This window comes from Panthera leo, chromosome D3 (assembly GCF_018350215.1).
Source record: "Panthera leo isolate Ple1 chromosome D3, P.leo_Ple1_pat1.1, whole genome shotgun sequence".
Classification (NCBI taxonomy): domain Eukaryota; kingdom Metazoa; phylum Chordata; class Mammalia; order Carnivora; family Felidae; genus Panthera; species Panthera leo.
In genome coordinates, this window is record NC_056690.1 from 13,439,332 (window position 1) to 13,454,731 (window position 15,400).

The following is a 15,400-nucleotide window of genomic DNA, read 5'->3' on the forward strand; positions in this document are numbered from 1 at the left end:
TTGGGGGCCGTACTGCAGGGTGAGAGAAGGGAGGGAAGGGGAGGGAGGCTCTTCACTCCTCCCCCCGACACATGCACATATAGCAAATCAGCTCCACTTATATCTGTGGTGTAGACTGAATTTCAAATGGTCCCATTTGAAAAGAAGACAAGCCCAAGACAGAAGACATCCAGAACTCCAGGTCCTCGTGATCATGGAAAGTGTACCCAGTTCGGGGGTCTCTCCATTCTTATGGGGTAATTATTCTGGGCTCTCTGCTCCTCTAGTGATGACTTTGAAAAAACCACAGAATCCTTTGCTGGATTCCAATACAGCAAGCTTTGTTTGGAACTAGAGAGGGCAGTTGGCCCTGGGGGTCTTTCCCTAGGGATTAGAGGTAATCATCCCCATGTATTGAGCACCTGCTATGTGCTAGGTACATTGAAAAGGATGTTCTAAATTTGATCCCACAGGAGTTGTATGGATGGATGATGTTTATGCCATTTTTCAGGTGAGAAAACAGTGCAGGGTTGGTAAGACCTCTAGGAAGGGTGAGGGGCACCTGGGTGGCTCAGCCGGTTAAGCGTCCAACTTCAGCTCAGGTCATGATCTCACAGTTTGTGACTTCCAGCCCCATGTTGGGCTCTCTGCTCTCAGCACAGAGCCTGCTTAGGATCTTCTGTCTCCCTCTCCCCCTCCCTCGCTCACTCTCTCTTTCTCAAAAATAAACAAACATTAAAAAAAAAAGATCTTTAGGAAGGGTGGAGCTGGAGTTTGAACGCGGGCTTCTCTCTTGATTCTTCTTTACTTTACTTCAAATACTGTGTGTTGCTCTCCAAATACCAGCCAGTGACCAAGAGGCTGGGCCGTCTTGGAAACTGGGAGTCATTGAAGATTATAGGGCCAGGGGTCTCTGAGTTCCTGAGGTTCATAGATTCTGGAATCTGGATTCTGGGATCATAGATTCTGTGCTAGCTTTTCTGTAAAGTATAGAGGTTGAGAAAGCAGGCTCTGGAGTTAGCTAGTTGAATCTCTCTTGTTCTGTCTCTTGCCAACTATGTGGCTCAGGACATGTAACTTTCTCTGTGCCTTGGTTTCTTGATCTTCAGATGGGGGTATTATTAGTACCTAATTCATGGGGTTGGTTGGAAGGTTTAATGATATAATCCATGAGGAGCCCTTAGAAAAGTGGTACACAGTACATTTTCAATAAATGTTATGCCCCTATTGCTATTATTGTGTTAGTTTTACATGGCTTCTGTGACAAGGTACCACATGCTGGGTGGCTTAAACATTAGGGATTCACTTGGGTGCCTGAGTGGCTCAGTCATTTGAGCATCAGACTCTTGATTTCGGCGCAGGTCATGATCTCACAGGTCTGTGAGTTCAAGCCCCAAGTTGGGGCTTGGGATTCTCTGTTTCCCCTCTCTCTCTCTGCCCCTATCCCTCTCATTCTCATTCTCTCTCTCTCTCTCTCTCTCTCTCTCTCTCCCTCTCTCCTCTCTCTCTCCCCCCCACCCCTCTCTCTCTCTCTGTCTGAAAATAAATAAACTTAAAAAAAATTAGCAATTTATTGTCTCACAGTTCTGGAAGCTAGAAGTCCAAGATCAAGGTGTGGACAGGGTCAGTTTCTTCTGAAACTCTGTCTTTGGCTTGTGGATGGCCTCCTCCTCCCTTTGTCCTCACGGGGTCTTCCCTGTGTGTCTGTGTCCTAATCTCCTCATGTAAAGACACTAGTCATGGGGCGCCTGTTTGGCTCAGTCGGTTGGGTGTCCGACTTTGGTCAGGTCATGATCTCACAGCTCATGAGTTCGAGCCCCACGTTGGGCTCTGTGCTGACGGTTTGGAGCCTGGAGCCTGCTTCGGATTCTGTGTCTCCCTCTCTCTCTGCCCCTTCCTGCTCATGCTCTGTCTCTCTCTCTCTCCTTCAAAAATAAATAAACATTAAAAAAAAATAATGATAAAGACACTAGTCCTATTGGATCAGGACCCACCCTAATGACGTCATTTTAACTTAATCACCCCTACAAAGACCATGTCTTCAAGTACAGCCACTTTCTGAGGTCCCGGAGGTTAGGGCTTCAACACAGGACACGATTCAGCCTGTAACAATATTGGTACTGTTATTTGTACCCCCCACCCATCCTCCACTGGGGTGCTTATCTCTCTGACTTGGTGGGGCTCTCTCTTCCCTCCTGGCCCAGAAATCGCAGCCAAGCGCTCAGCTCCGAGGCGAGCGTGGATGAAGGCGGCGTCTTTGAGAGTCTGAAGGCAGAGGCGGCCTCCCCACCTGCACTCTTCTCCAGCCTCCCCGGCCTCCCTGCCAGCAGCCTCCCCACCGCCCCATTCCCATCCAGCCTGGTGCTGGGGGCATCGGCCGGAGGCGGGGACGTGTTCATCCAGATGCCAGCGTCCAGGGAGGAGGGCGGGGGCCGGGGCGAGGGGGGCACCTACCACCACCGCCAGCCCCTCCATCACTTCCATCACGGCGGCCACCGCGGGAGCTCGCTGCTGCAGCACGTGGGTGGGGACCACCGCGCTCACTCCGACGAGGGGGGCGACGAGCAGCCAGGGACGCCCGCCCCTGCCCTGTCCGAGCTGAAGGCCGTGGTCTGCTGGCTCCAGAAAGGCCTGCCCTTCATCCTGATCCTCCTGGCCAAAGTGTGCTTCCAGCACAAGCTCGGTGAGTCCAGCGGGTCCCGGGTGTGTCAACCGGGGGCTTCACCTGCCGGGTCGGGGGCAGGAGGGGTTCACCCCGAGTGCCAGGACAAGGCAGCAGAGGTCTCCATGGTGCACGGTGCTTACGGTGCTTAGGATTATGGGATTCTGAGTGAGTCCTGGGTTCCAGTCCTGGTTGACCAGCTCTGTCAACCTGGGACAAGTCAGTCACCTTCTCTGAGCCTGTTTCTTCCTCTGTGCTGGGGAGCTTGGCATGTGTCCAGCAGAAAATTTGCTGCTTGGTGGGTGTGAAGCAATAGAGGGTAGTGACCTTTTAATGTTGCTCACGGTCCCCGATAAGCTAGGGCCAGGCCCGATGCGTCTAAGTGGGTGGTGTCAGACCCTCCTCTGTCCCACAGGCATTGCCGTGTGCATCGGGATGGCCAGCACCTTTGCCTATGCCAACTCCACGCTGCGAGAACAGGTCTCTCTGAAGGTGAGTCACCTGGAGAGTTAGTCTCCGAGGTCGCTGTAACGCGTGACTACAAACCCAGCGGCTTAAAATGATACAGATTTACCCCCTTATAGTTCTGTGGATCGCAAGTCTGAAGTGGGTCTCTCCAGGTGAGGGTCACGTGTCAACACAACTGTTCTTTCCAGAGGGTTTGGAGGTGATCCCCTTGCCTTGCCTTTCCCAGGTGCTAGGGTTGGCTCATGGCCCCTTTCTTCCTCCTTTGAGCCAGCAACCAATGTTCCACCTCTGTGCCCACCTGCCCCTAGTCCCTTCTCCTTCTGTCTCCTCTTCCACTCTTAGGGACTCTTGTGATTACATCAGCCCCAGCTGGACAGTCCTGGAGTCTCTCCCCATCTCGGGGCTAGCTGGTTAGCAACCTAAATGCCCTTTGCCATGTAAGCGGACATATCCACAGGTTACAGGGATGAGGACGGGGACACCTACGGGAGGCCTGTGAGAGGCTGTTCTTCCGCCTGTCCCCCCCGGACACATCGCCTGCCATCTTTCTCCCAACCTTTCCGACAGCAGCGTCTCGCCCCCACGCCTGCCCACGGCACCCTCGTCTGCCTGGCTTCTCTCACGGTTAAGGCCATCCCGCCGGCGTTCCAGCTTCACACCAGCATCATCCAGAATTGCCATCTAATATCCGCTTGGCGCTAACCACACCCAGCGCAGAGCTGGGCAGACGGCACAGCTCATCTTGCAGATTTGTCCCGGCAGCCCAGGAGGGAGGCAGAATTGTTCTTACCTCATTTTCCCAGTGAGGAAACGATGGCTCAGGGACACTACGTGCCTGGCGTACGAGGTCACACGGTCCGTGAAAGTGGTGGCGTCAGGCTGAACCGGGGCCTTGGGGCCACAGGCTGTGCTCACCCCAGGCTGATATCCCAGCTTCTCCAGCCACCTGCACACAGGCCCTTGGATAGGTTACCTTGGTGATCTCAGTCCCAGGTGCCGCTCTAGAAGATGAACCATTCAAATGAGATAGTGCCTAGGCATTTAGCACAGGGCCTTCCGTAGAGGCAACGTTTAACTGAGCTGCTTGTAACCAGCATGCCCCTTCTGCGGTGCAGGTGATCCCAGAACAGCCACCATCCTCCCTGACCCTTCTCTGGGTCTTTCTCAGAAGAATCTGGGCCTCTATGAGGGCAGCTCGGTCTCCATTTGACACATGAGCATGTTGAGGCCCAGGGTTGAGCATGTTGAGGCCCAGGGTTGGGCATGGGGCCATAGCTTCCTCATCACCCTTGGTCTCCTCTTCCTCATGCACACCCCTTTCTGCTGCTGTTAGAACAGCAGGTTGATCAACGCCACAGTGGGGCACTTTTAGGACTGGCTGTCTCTGTTAATGCAGTAACATCCAAGTGGTGCCTTGGCTTACATTTTAGGGGGCAAAAGAGTGCCTGTATCCATCGATAGGCATTCCAGGCAGGGATCCTTGAGCCCTATGAAGACACAGGTGATGTTTTGCCCATCTGTACATATTTTCTGCAAAACAGATTCTGCATGACCCTCAGTAAGTTTAGAAATATCAACTTACTGCTAGAGAACTCTCCCCTTTGTCCTTCAGAGTTTGGCTTCCCAGGGCATTGCTAATTCTCTCTTTGTATTCCTCCTTTGGTTTGGATTTACAGGAGGATTAGGCTGGAATCCATTATTTATTGGAGTAAGAAGGGCTGCTGAGTAGATTATTCACATTGATAAGAGCCGTGGGTTGGTTGGAGGTGGTTTCTAGGGTCATTAACCTTGACCACGCCTGGAATAATGGGTGGATGCAGATGCATTTATTTTGTCTACTCTATGGAAATGTGTTTTGTAACCGTGCACGGAGCACTGATCTGTGTCTGGAGACAGTGGAGCATTTACCAAAACCGCAGGGAAGGTTACACTGAGAGAGTTATGACCTCATCTGATTCCAGCAACGCAGCCACCCTGATCCAGGAAAAGATGAGCTTTTGAGAGTCAGCAGCACAGGGGTCTGTGTGCATGTCTCCCCAGAATGCATGCACCCTACTCTGTGCCTTCTCCACAAATTCCTTGGGATCGCTCTCAGCTGGAGAAGCTGCTGGGAAATAGGAAACCAAGTAGGTTTTCCTTCTCGTCTTCCTGGGGACGCATCAGAAATGCGGCTGGAGAGGGGCACCTGCGTGGCTCAGTTGGTTGAGCATCTGACTTTGGCTCAGGTCATGATCTCATGGATCCTGAGTTCGAGCCCCATGTTGGGCTCTATGCCGACAGCTCAGAGCCTGGAGCCTGCTTCGGATTCTGTGTCTCCCTCTCTCTCTGCCCTCCCCCACTCCCACTCTCCCTCTCTCTCTCTCTCTCTCCCCCCCAAAATAAAAAAAATCAAAAAAAAAAAAAAAAAGAGGGGCGCCTGGGTGGCTCAGTCAGTTAAACGTCCGACTTCATAGTTCATATGATGTCATAGTTCATGAGTTCGAGCCCCGCATCAGACTCTGGGCTGACAGCTTGGAGCCTGAAGCCTGCTTTGGATTCTGTGCCTCCCTCTCTCTCTGCCTCTCCTCCGCTAATGCTCTCTCTCTCAAAAATGAATAAGCATTAAAAAAAATTTTTTTTTCTAAAAAAAGAAATGAGGTTGGAGAGAGAAGCGGGGATGACTTGGGCAGAGTCTTTGATGGCCTTGTGTACAAACTTGAATCTAACCCTATAACTATGACCCTGTATTGAATGGCCAGGCCAGGATAGTAGCCCAGAAGTCCTAGAAAAAGTGGGAGCGGAACTTGCCAACCTGTAGATCTGAATCTATTGCTGGGTTGTAAAGTCTGAATAATAGTCCTACCATTCACTGAGCCCGAAACATGAATCCATGGTAGACTGAATGTTTACCTTTAAAACTTTAGTTAATCCTTAGCAAAACTCCCATCCTCAAATGAGGGCACAGAGACCTCAAACAAGTGCCCTTGAGCAAGAGCTCTTTACCTTCTCTGCCTCAGTCCTTTACACTAAACGTGAACTAACATTTACTGCATACAGCACTGTTCTGAGCATTTCGTGCACGTCAATTCTCACAACTCCGTTGTGGAGACACAGTATATACCCATTTTCCAGATGAGGAGAGGGAAATGCAGAGAGTTTCGGTAACTTGCCCAGCCCTCCGATTACAGACGAAGGGTTTGAACCCAGGCCGTCCATCTCCAGAATCTTCTGCTAACTGTAGTGCCTTCCTGCCTTTTCACATAGCAGGTTTCTACATTTTGTGTGTGTGGGGGGGGGGGGGGGGCACTGGGGGGGAGATATATATAGAGAGAGAATCATATAGAGAGAGAGAATCTTAAGCAGGCTCTATGCCCAGCACAGAGCCCGAGGCAGGGCTCAGTCTCACGACCATGAGATCATGACTTAAGCCAAAATCAAGAGTCAGATGCTTAACCGACTGAGCCACCCGGGCACCCCATGTGTCCACATTTCTGTCACCTTCTCTGTGACCACCCCTTGGGTTCCAGTGGGATGGGAAGATTCCAGCACCCTTCCCTTCACCATCAGCCCTGCTTCTTCCAAACCTTTGAGAAAGGGGGAAATTGGCACTTGTCAGAGAACATTCTGGAATGTTTTGCCATGTGCACCTTTGGCATTGCAGCATCCCTACAAATCTCTTGTTTTGTCTCCAGGAGAAGAGATCGGTGCTGGTCATCTTGTGGATCTTGGCCTTTCTGGCAGGAAACACCCTATACGTGCTCTATACATTCAGTTCCCAACAGCTGTACAACAGGTGAGCAGGGGAGGGGTTCTGACCCCTAGTGGGAAAGTGGGGGGCACTTTGCTTGGGACACACAACTCCTTCACTTGGCAACAGTGCAGTGGCTCTGTGTCACGTAACCTTTAAATTCCACCCTCTTGTATACACGCATGCCAGAGCAGAGCTCTCTAGTAGAAATACACCGCAAGCCATGTGTGTGATTTTACGTTTTCTAGTAACCACACAGTGGGGAGGTGGGGGAGGGTCGGCCAGTAAAGACCTGTAGGACTGGGTTGAAACTCCAGCCAAGCTTTCAAATCATGTACATCTGTTTTAAAAATGGACTTTGAGGAATGGGAAGTTTCCCCTCTTTCTGTGGCCACCCCATAAAAGCTATTTGGAGAGTTAGTTTTAAGGCATCAACACTCATCACACACAATGCGTTATTGTCTGGCCCAGAATATCAAGGTCCTGATGGGTGGAGGGTGGAGGAGGTGGAGTTTCCCAGAATCTTGGATGAATTTCCAGCTCATGCCATTCTCTGGGCATGATCACATTCGCAGGCTCAGACCTCCATGCTCCCATCAAACCAGAGCTGAGTCAAACTGGCAGCACAGAAAGAGAGAGGGAGAGAGAAGCTTAGGAGAAAAGCAACAAAGCTGAACCCCTTCCGTAATGATGTCAATGGTCTATGTGTTTGATACCCATAGGCATCACCTTATTTTACCCTCTCAGTGACCCAGCAGGGTATTGATGGCCCCATTTCACGGGTGAGGAAACTGAGGCGTAATGAAGTTTTTCCTAATGAGTCTTAGTCCGGGTAGGCGGCCCTTACCAGCAAGACTGAATCTTCCTAGGATTTGCAGTCTGATGACCAGCGTCCTTCCACTTCACCACCTTTGACAAATGATGGAACCTCCTTAGGCTTCGCCCTGTTTCCTCATTGGTAGAACCAGGACCAGGTTATTCTTGCTTTATCCACCTGACAGGCTAATTGTTAGGAAGGCCCAATGCTATAGTGCATGAAAAGTACTGGGTAAACGGAAACATTGATATATCATAATCCTATCCTGATTGATAGTATTCTTTTATAATAAATTACCTTTTATAATAAATGTACCTGTTGGTGGTGGTGCCTAACGAGGAGGGAAACTGATAATAAAATACATCAGTCCATGAAAGTTTATAGGGTAGTTAGAAATAAGTGGATTTAGTGATCAATTCTACAAAAACACTTTGGTCCCGCCCCTCCTTCAAAAGCCAAAACAGGAAAAATCCCCTAAATGGTGAACTAAAACCCAGACAGATGAATCTGAGACCAGCTGGTGTCTCTGAGATGAGTGGAAGGCAGATCTTAATGTATTGCCATCAAAGAAGCGTAACAGAGAAGCAGAGTGTAGAAGCCAGTTAACCAGCCCAAGATCCCAGGAGGGACAGGAGCAGAGGCAAAGGGCACCTGGGGCTGCCGGACCCTTCTGGATTGTAACACAGAGGGCCACTCAAACCTGGACGCGAGGCGTCCTCTAGAGGCAAGGCTAGAACGTGAAAGGACACAGAGGGTATCGGGTAAGGTTGCCAAAATAGATTATTTTCATTTGTTTATTTATTTTTTAACGTTTATTTATTTTTGGGAGAGAGACAACATGTGAGCGGGGGTGGGGGGCAGAGAGAGAGGGGAAGACACAGAATCCAAAGCAGGCTCCAAGCTGTCAGCACAGAGCCCAACGCAGGGCTCAGATTCATGGACCTCGAGATCACGACCTGAGCCAAAGTCAGACACTTAACGACTGAGCCACCCAGGCGCCCCTGATTGTCTTTATTGATTTTGCCCTACTCTAGCTCTTTGAGACTCTTTATTATAAATAGAAATTGATTTTTTTTAAATAAAAGTAAAAACCAGACCAGTTTGGGGCAGCTGGGTGGCTCAGTCTGTTAAACATCTGACTCTTGATTTCGGCTCAGGTCATGATCTCATGGTTCATGGGATCGAGCCCTGCTTCAGGCTCTGCACTGACAGCGCAGAGCCTGCTTGGGATTCTCTCTCTCTCTCTCTCTCTCTCTCTCTCTCTCTGCCCCTCCCTCCCCCCCTCCTCTAATAAGTAAACTTAAAAGAAAAAAAAAAACAGACCAGTTCATTCCTAGGAGGCTATAATAAGCAATCCCAGTTTGTACCACTTCCTGCCAGCCCAGCAGAGTATGTCAGAAGCATTCAGAAAGCATCCGTGCTGGGCTGTGTGCACCGGTCCTTACTTTATAGTGGACAGAGAGGACTTGGTGTAGCCTTTGCTCAGAGCCTGTAATCCAGCAGGAGGAAAAGTGAGTGGACAAGCACAGTTTGGCTGCTGGTTCCTGTTCTGGCTTCCGTTCTAGCCAAGAGCTGTGGGCAGGTGACTGTACCTCTTAGGGCTCCCCCTTCCCCAGCTCAGATTGAAATAATCACAGTGCCTGCCTCCTAGAGGTAGGAAAATGAAATGAGTTAAGACATGTAAAGTGTATAGAAGAGGCCAGCATGATGACGTAAGCAGCCAAGATATTTTAGCTCTTACGTTGTTATTATAAATAACTTCATCATCCTCTGGGGGTAGAAAGCAGTGCTACTCAGAGTGTGGTCCATGGACCGGTGGCAGTTTGAGAATGGCTTGATGTCTGTGTTTAACAAGGGAAGTACAGGAACTGAGTGTAGAGTTAACTTACCTGGTCCCAAATGGGTAGAACGGGTTTACATACTCTGAGTCGCGCCGCTGTGGATACAGATGGAAAAGCACGAACTATAGCCGGGATACCTGGGTCTGAATCTACCTCTGTCCCTTAGTATCTGTAGGACCTTGTGCACGTTACTTTATCTTTCTGTGCCTCTGTTTGCTTATGTGCAAAATGGGGCAGATTAAATAGTACCTACCTCGTGGGTTGCTGTTATTATCACTGCTGCGCGGCCGGGTCTGTCGTACGTCTGTTCTCCTGAATTCCACCAATGACACTATGAAGGAGGGAACGAGTCCCATGTTGCACGTGAAAACACTGAGGCTTACAGAGATGACATTATTTGCCCAGGGTCCAATGAATAGAGAAAACCGGATTCAAACTCGGGTATGATATTAATGCCCGTATGTTTTTCATGCAACTTACTTCACCTCTCCAACCTTCTGTGCCTCATTTATAAATTGGGAATAAGCAGTGCCCACTGTGGAGGACAGTGGGGTACAGTGAGTAAGTAGCTTAGCACAGTGTCTGCACATCAATTTCTCTCCTCCGTATGTCGTGCTGGCCAGCCTACCTGCCTGCCTCCCCTTTGCTTCCTCTTATGAAGCCTGTGGTGGACTCATAAAACTGGAGGAAACCCTAACTGATGAGGCTCCTGGCCAATCTTATTGCATAGCCTTCAGGGGAACTGAGGCTCAGAGAGGTTAAGATACCTACCTGAGGTCACACAGCAACTTAGTAGCAAATTCAGAAACAGGACACAGATATCTGACTCCCTGTTCAGTGCTCTTTCTACAGGTTATATTCACACAGCTCCCAGAGTGAGTAGAAAGAGCTTCCAAGGGTCCGGGATCCTAAATGAGCATCCTGACTCTCTCCCTCCAACCCCCACCAGCCTCATATTCCTGAAGCCCAACCTGGAGACACTGGACTTCTTCGACCTGCTGTGGATTGTGGGCATCGCAGACTTCGTGCTGAAGTACGTCACCATCGCCCTCAAGTGCCTGGTCGTGGCCTTGCCCAAGATCATCCTGGCTGTCAAGTCCAAGGTAGGCATTGGCTGCGGCCACGAGGTAGCCCCATTAACGCCCATCATGCAGGGGATTCGGGGCACCTTCTGGAGGAGGAAAGAATAGGCCTGGGCGGAGCGGATGTCAGCGTTTAAAATAAACAGAGCCCATCACCCACCTCTTACAATTCCCTGAGTCTGAGCCTGGCTTCTCGTTGTCACCACCGTCCTTTGCTCTCCAAGGGCACTGCCTAAGTTTCATTGTTCAAAACTGCCCTTGATGCAGTTTTCATCTAAATCTCACCTGAGAAAGGAAAAAAGTATGTTGACACGTCCTGCTTCTCCCAGGGAAGGGTGGCTTTCATAGGTTTCCACTCTTGTGACTTCAGGAGTGTTGTTTGTTTAACGGCAAGCGTTCTGAGGCTCAGAAGAAATGAGCTCCATGATCGATTAGTGATGTCTGCCGTGGACACAGGACCAGGCGTGGTGGCTGTGGTGCTTTGCCTGCAGGGAAAGGCGTGCCGACAGGTGTTGGGGTGGAGAGGTCTTGGGGGATAACTATTGTCATTCAGAGGACTGAGCGGAGCTAGGAAAAGGCAGCATCTTTAGGGTGTAATGAATGCCTGTGCCTCTGCGAGAACACCTGTAGCAGGGAATCTGGACAGAGGCAGACGCACCAAAGAATCTCTGGAGACTCCTCCTTTCCATTCTGTGAAAGCAGCCATCTTTTCAACTTCAGAAACCTCAGAATTTGGGGCACCCAGGTGGCTCAGTCGGTGACGCGTCATACTCTTGATTTCAGCTCAGGTCAGGATCTCATGATTCGTGTGGTTGAGCCCCGTGTCGGGCTCTGTGCTGACAGAGTGGAGCCTGCTTGGGATTCTCTCTCTCCCTCTCTCTTTGCCCCTCCCCTACTCACAAACTCTCTCTCTGTCTTTCTCTCAAGAATAAATAAACGTTAAAGAAAAGAAAAGAGAAAAAAGAAAGCTCAGAATTAGTCCCAGGCATTGGTTGGCAGGAGAGCAGGTTGGAACGGGCCATCCATCTTGAGGGCGCCCAAAGCCCTGTGCCAGAGGTCTAGGAAAAACACTGCTGTGTCCCTTCTTCACTCACACACTCAGTACTTCTGACCCCACGTGTGTGGGTTTCCCACACATCAGGCAATTCTCCGACACCAGCTGGGTGTCCTACAGTTCAACTCAATTCTGACACTGTCTACCTGAAGGTGGCATCACGTCCTACGGGTTAAGAGCTCAGTCCCACAAGATGTCCCCACCCCACTTCCGACACCCATTTCTAGTCCAGATTGTCACTTGTGCTTCTGACCGACTGGTTAGAAATCAGGGTTTCCACGACCCACTCCGTGGGTTCAGTCATGTGCTAGGATAGCTCACAGAACTCAGGCGTAACACTCGTTTACCTGCTTATTGTATAATTAAGGATATGGTAAAGGATGCTGATGAACAGCCAGGTGAAGAGGCGTGAAGGCGAGGTCTGGAAGGATCCTGAGCACAGGAGCTTCTGTCCCCATGCTTTGGGGTGCACCACCCTCCTGACCTGTAGACGTGTTCACCATCCCTAAAGTTCTCAGAATATCCTGCACTATTGGGATTTTTGTGGAGACTGTCACACAGGCAGGGTGGATCATAAGCTCCATTTCCAGCCCCTCTCCCCTCTCTGGAATAAGGGAGGTGGGGCTGAAAGTCCTAAGCTTCTAATCATGGCTTGGTTTTTCTGGTGACCAGCTCCCATCCAGGAGCCCACCAGGAGTCAGCTTATTAGACCCAAAGATACTCCAGGAAATTCCAGGGGATTTAGGAGCTCATTGTCAGCAATCGGGGGCAAAGACCAATAGATACATTTCTTATTATTCACACCAGGGCAGTCTGAGTCTGGTTTTGTCCCTCCACATCGCACTCCCCTCCCCCACCATGTGGTTTATTCGGTTGACCCAAAACCCTCAGCTGTTGTGGTTTCCTTAGATAAAGCCACAGCTCTGGTGCCAGAGGCAATGCCAGGAGGTCTAAAATGGCATAAAGACAAAATGGAGAAGAAAGACAGAAGGGAAACAACAGACCTCAAGAAGTCCTGAGATGCCTCCCCACCTGCCCCTCGGAGACCACCGTCACCGTTACCATTTGCCCCCTGAGCTCACACCATGTATCAAGTAGGGGGCGGGGACTTGACAGTGGGAAGCAGGATGGCCCAGTGGTTCCACACGTGGACTTTGGCATTGAGCACGACTGCATTCAGGTGCCAGCTACCCCCTTCCGAGCTGTGTGACTTTGGGCAGATGACAAAACCTCTCTGAGCCTTAATTTCCTCCTCTGTCAACTGATAACAAGAATGCACCTTCCTTCTAAGTATGTAGAACTAAGTACTAAGAACTATTGCTGGTAGCAGATGGGAACTGCTTTTCCCCACGCCTGGCACATAGCAAGCACTCAGTGATTCACATCGCTTCTTAGTATTGTCTTTATGACCAGCTGTGTGACCTTGGATGAGTTACTCAACCTCTCCGTGCCTCGGTTTCCTCATCTGTAAAATGGGGAGAATAACTGTGCTGGGTGTCTTCCTCTTGCCCCTCCAGATACACTGTCCACGTTTCTTTCCCACCCTGCTGTCTGCCCTGGAGGCTGACCTGGGTGAAGTGTACCAGCGGGCTCCCGCAGCCCCCAGCTTCCAGCGGGGTTCACCAGGGGAAAGCCTGAAAGGAGAGAGAGGCAGAGGTATTTATTCCTCTAGGGTGTTAGTCTTCTATGGCAGCCGTAACAAACCGCCACATGAATTTATTGTTCTTTGGTTCTGGCGGTCACATTTCCAAAACGCGTTTCCCTGAGCTCATCTTTCGGGTCAGCACTGTTCTAAGTGCTGTATACGCATTAGCTCGTTGAGTCCGCACCACCCCATGAAGTAGGTACTCTAATTACTACCATCCCCTTTCACAGTTGTGGGAGACAGTTCTGACCACACAGGTCCCATCGTGGGCAGCCCCCTGCAGACAGCCTTCCGTCAAGGTCTAGTAACTACACTCTCTGCTCACTGCTTCCAGGCGCGGTGGGGGATAACAGCTCCCCACCTGTGGAAGTTTCTCCACCCTGGTTACCTGCCCACACCTTTGTAAAGAGCAGATGTAGTCAACTCTTTCCCGATTAATAAATGGTTAAAAGACTTAAACACGCTTCACCAAAGCAGATCTCCTGGTGGCAGATATGCACGTGAAAAGATGCTCAGCCTCATTAGTCTTTAGGAAATGACAGTGAAAATCAGTGTGTGAGATGCCACACTCATCCATGGTGGTGGCCAACATGGAAAGGCCAGACCGCACAGCTGTTCGCACAGGCACAGCCGTGGGCAAAGACCGATAGATATATTTCTGGAACTCACACTTGCGGCGGGAATGTAAATGGCACCTCCACTTTGGAAGCCAGCTTGGAGGTTTCTTGGAAGGTTAAGCATAACCTGTCGTACAGTCCAGCCCTCCCACCCGTAGGTGCTCACCCAAGAGGAATGAAACCATGTGTCCGTGAAAAGGCCTCTGCATGGGGCGCCTGGGTGGCTCAGTCAGTTGAGCATCCGATTTCGGCTGAGGGCATGGTCTCATGGTTCGTGAGTTCGAGCCCCGCGTCGGGCTCTGTGCTGACAGCTCGGAGCCTGGAGCCTGCCTTGGATTCTGTGTCTCCCTCTCTCTCTTTTGCTCCCCGGCTTGCACTCTGTCTGTCTGTCTGTCTCTCTCTCAAAAATAAAGACTAAAAAAAAATAGGCAGACAGATCAACAAATTTTGGTGTATCCATGCAACGAAATACAACTCAGCAATGTAAAGGGATGAACTACAGTTGACCCTTGAACCACATGAACAAGAATTGAACCACTCATACACGATTTTTTTCTGATAAATACAGCATGGTATTAATGTATTTTTCTCTTCTTTGTGATTTTTTTTTTTTTAATGTTTATTTTTGAGAGAGAGAGAGCGCAAGCAAGGGAGGGGCAGAGAGAGAGGGAGACACAGAATTCAAAGCAGGCTCCAGGCTCTGAGCTGTCAGCCCAGAGCCCAACGCGGGGCTCGAACCCACAAACCACGGGATCATGACCTGAGCCAAAGTCAGTGCTTAACCAACTAAGGCACCCAGGTGCCCCTAGTTAGGATTTTCTTAATATTATTTTTCTCTAGCATACTTTACTGTAAGAATACATACAACATACAAAACAGATGTTAATCGGCTTTATGATGTCAGTAAGCCCCCCAGTCAACAACAACTGTAGGCTGTTAGTAACGTTCTTGGGGAGTCAAAAGTTATATGCAGATTTTTGACTGCACAGAGGTCAGTGCCCCTAAACCCCTGCATTGTGCAAGGGTCAACTGTATTGATACAACATAAATGAATCTTAAAATACTTAACAGTTATGCTAAGTGAAGGAAACTGTAGCAACCAAGAGTGTACCTTATGATTCCACTTGTGTCAACTCTAGAAAATGTAAACTGGCCTATGGTGACAGAAAGCAGATCAGTGGTTGGCTGAAGGGACCTCCCAGAGGGAAGGGATTACCAAGGGGCACAGGGAAACTTCTGGGGGTAACAGATACATTCACTGTCTTGACTGTGGTGATGGTTTCACAGGTGTGTACATATAACAAACTTACCAAATCGTGCACTTTAAGAGAAGGAGCCACTGCCGCATCTATACTGCTTCGGTCCGAGCTCCTCCCTGGCGTGGGCTGCTGTGGTCAGAGGCTTATCCTTGGGGCCTCCACTAAAAGTCACTTCTAGGGGCACCTACATGGCTCAGTCAGTAGAGCATACAACTCTTTTTTTTTTGATTTTGAAACCCAAGTTCCTTT

General features: G+C 50.0%; 1 protein-coding gene across 2 annotated transcripts in view; it reads left to right on the forward strand.

The window, feature by feature from the left end:
* Positions 1-15,400, forward strand: part of RNFT2 (ring finger protein, transmembrane 2) — a 70,036-nt gene that overhangs the window by 5,199 nt on the left and 49,437 nt on the right. For both annotated transcript variants that reach the window (XM_042910834.1, XM_042910835.1), the window contains exons 4-7: positions 2,184-2,662; positions 3,057-3,133; positions 6,781-6,881; positions 10,444-10,597. In XM_042910834.1, the coding sequence (XP_042766768.1) occupies positions 2,184-2,662; positions 3,057-3,133; positions 6,781-6,881; positions 10,444-10,597 (811 nt within the window). The remainder of the gene's footprint in view (positions 1-2,183; positions 2,663-3,056; positions 3,134-6,780; positions 6,882-10,443; positions 10,598-15,400) is intronic.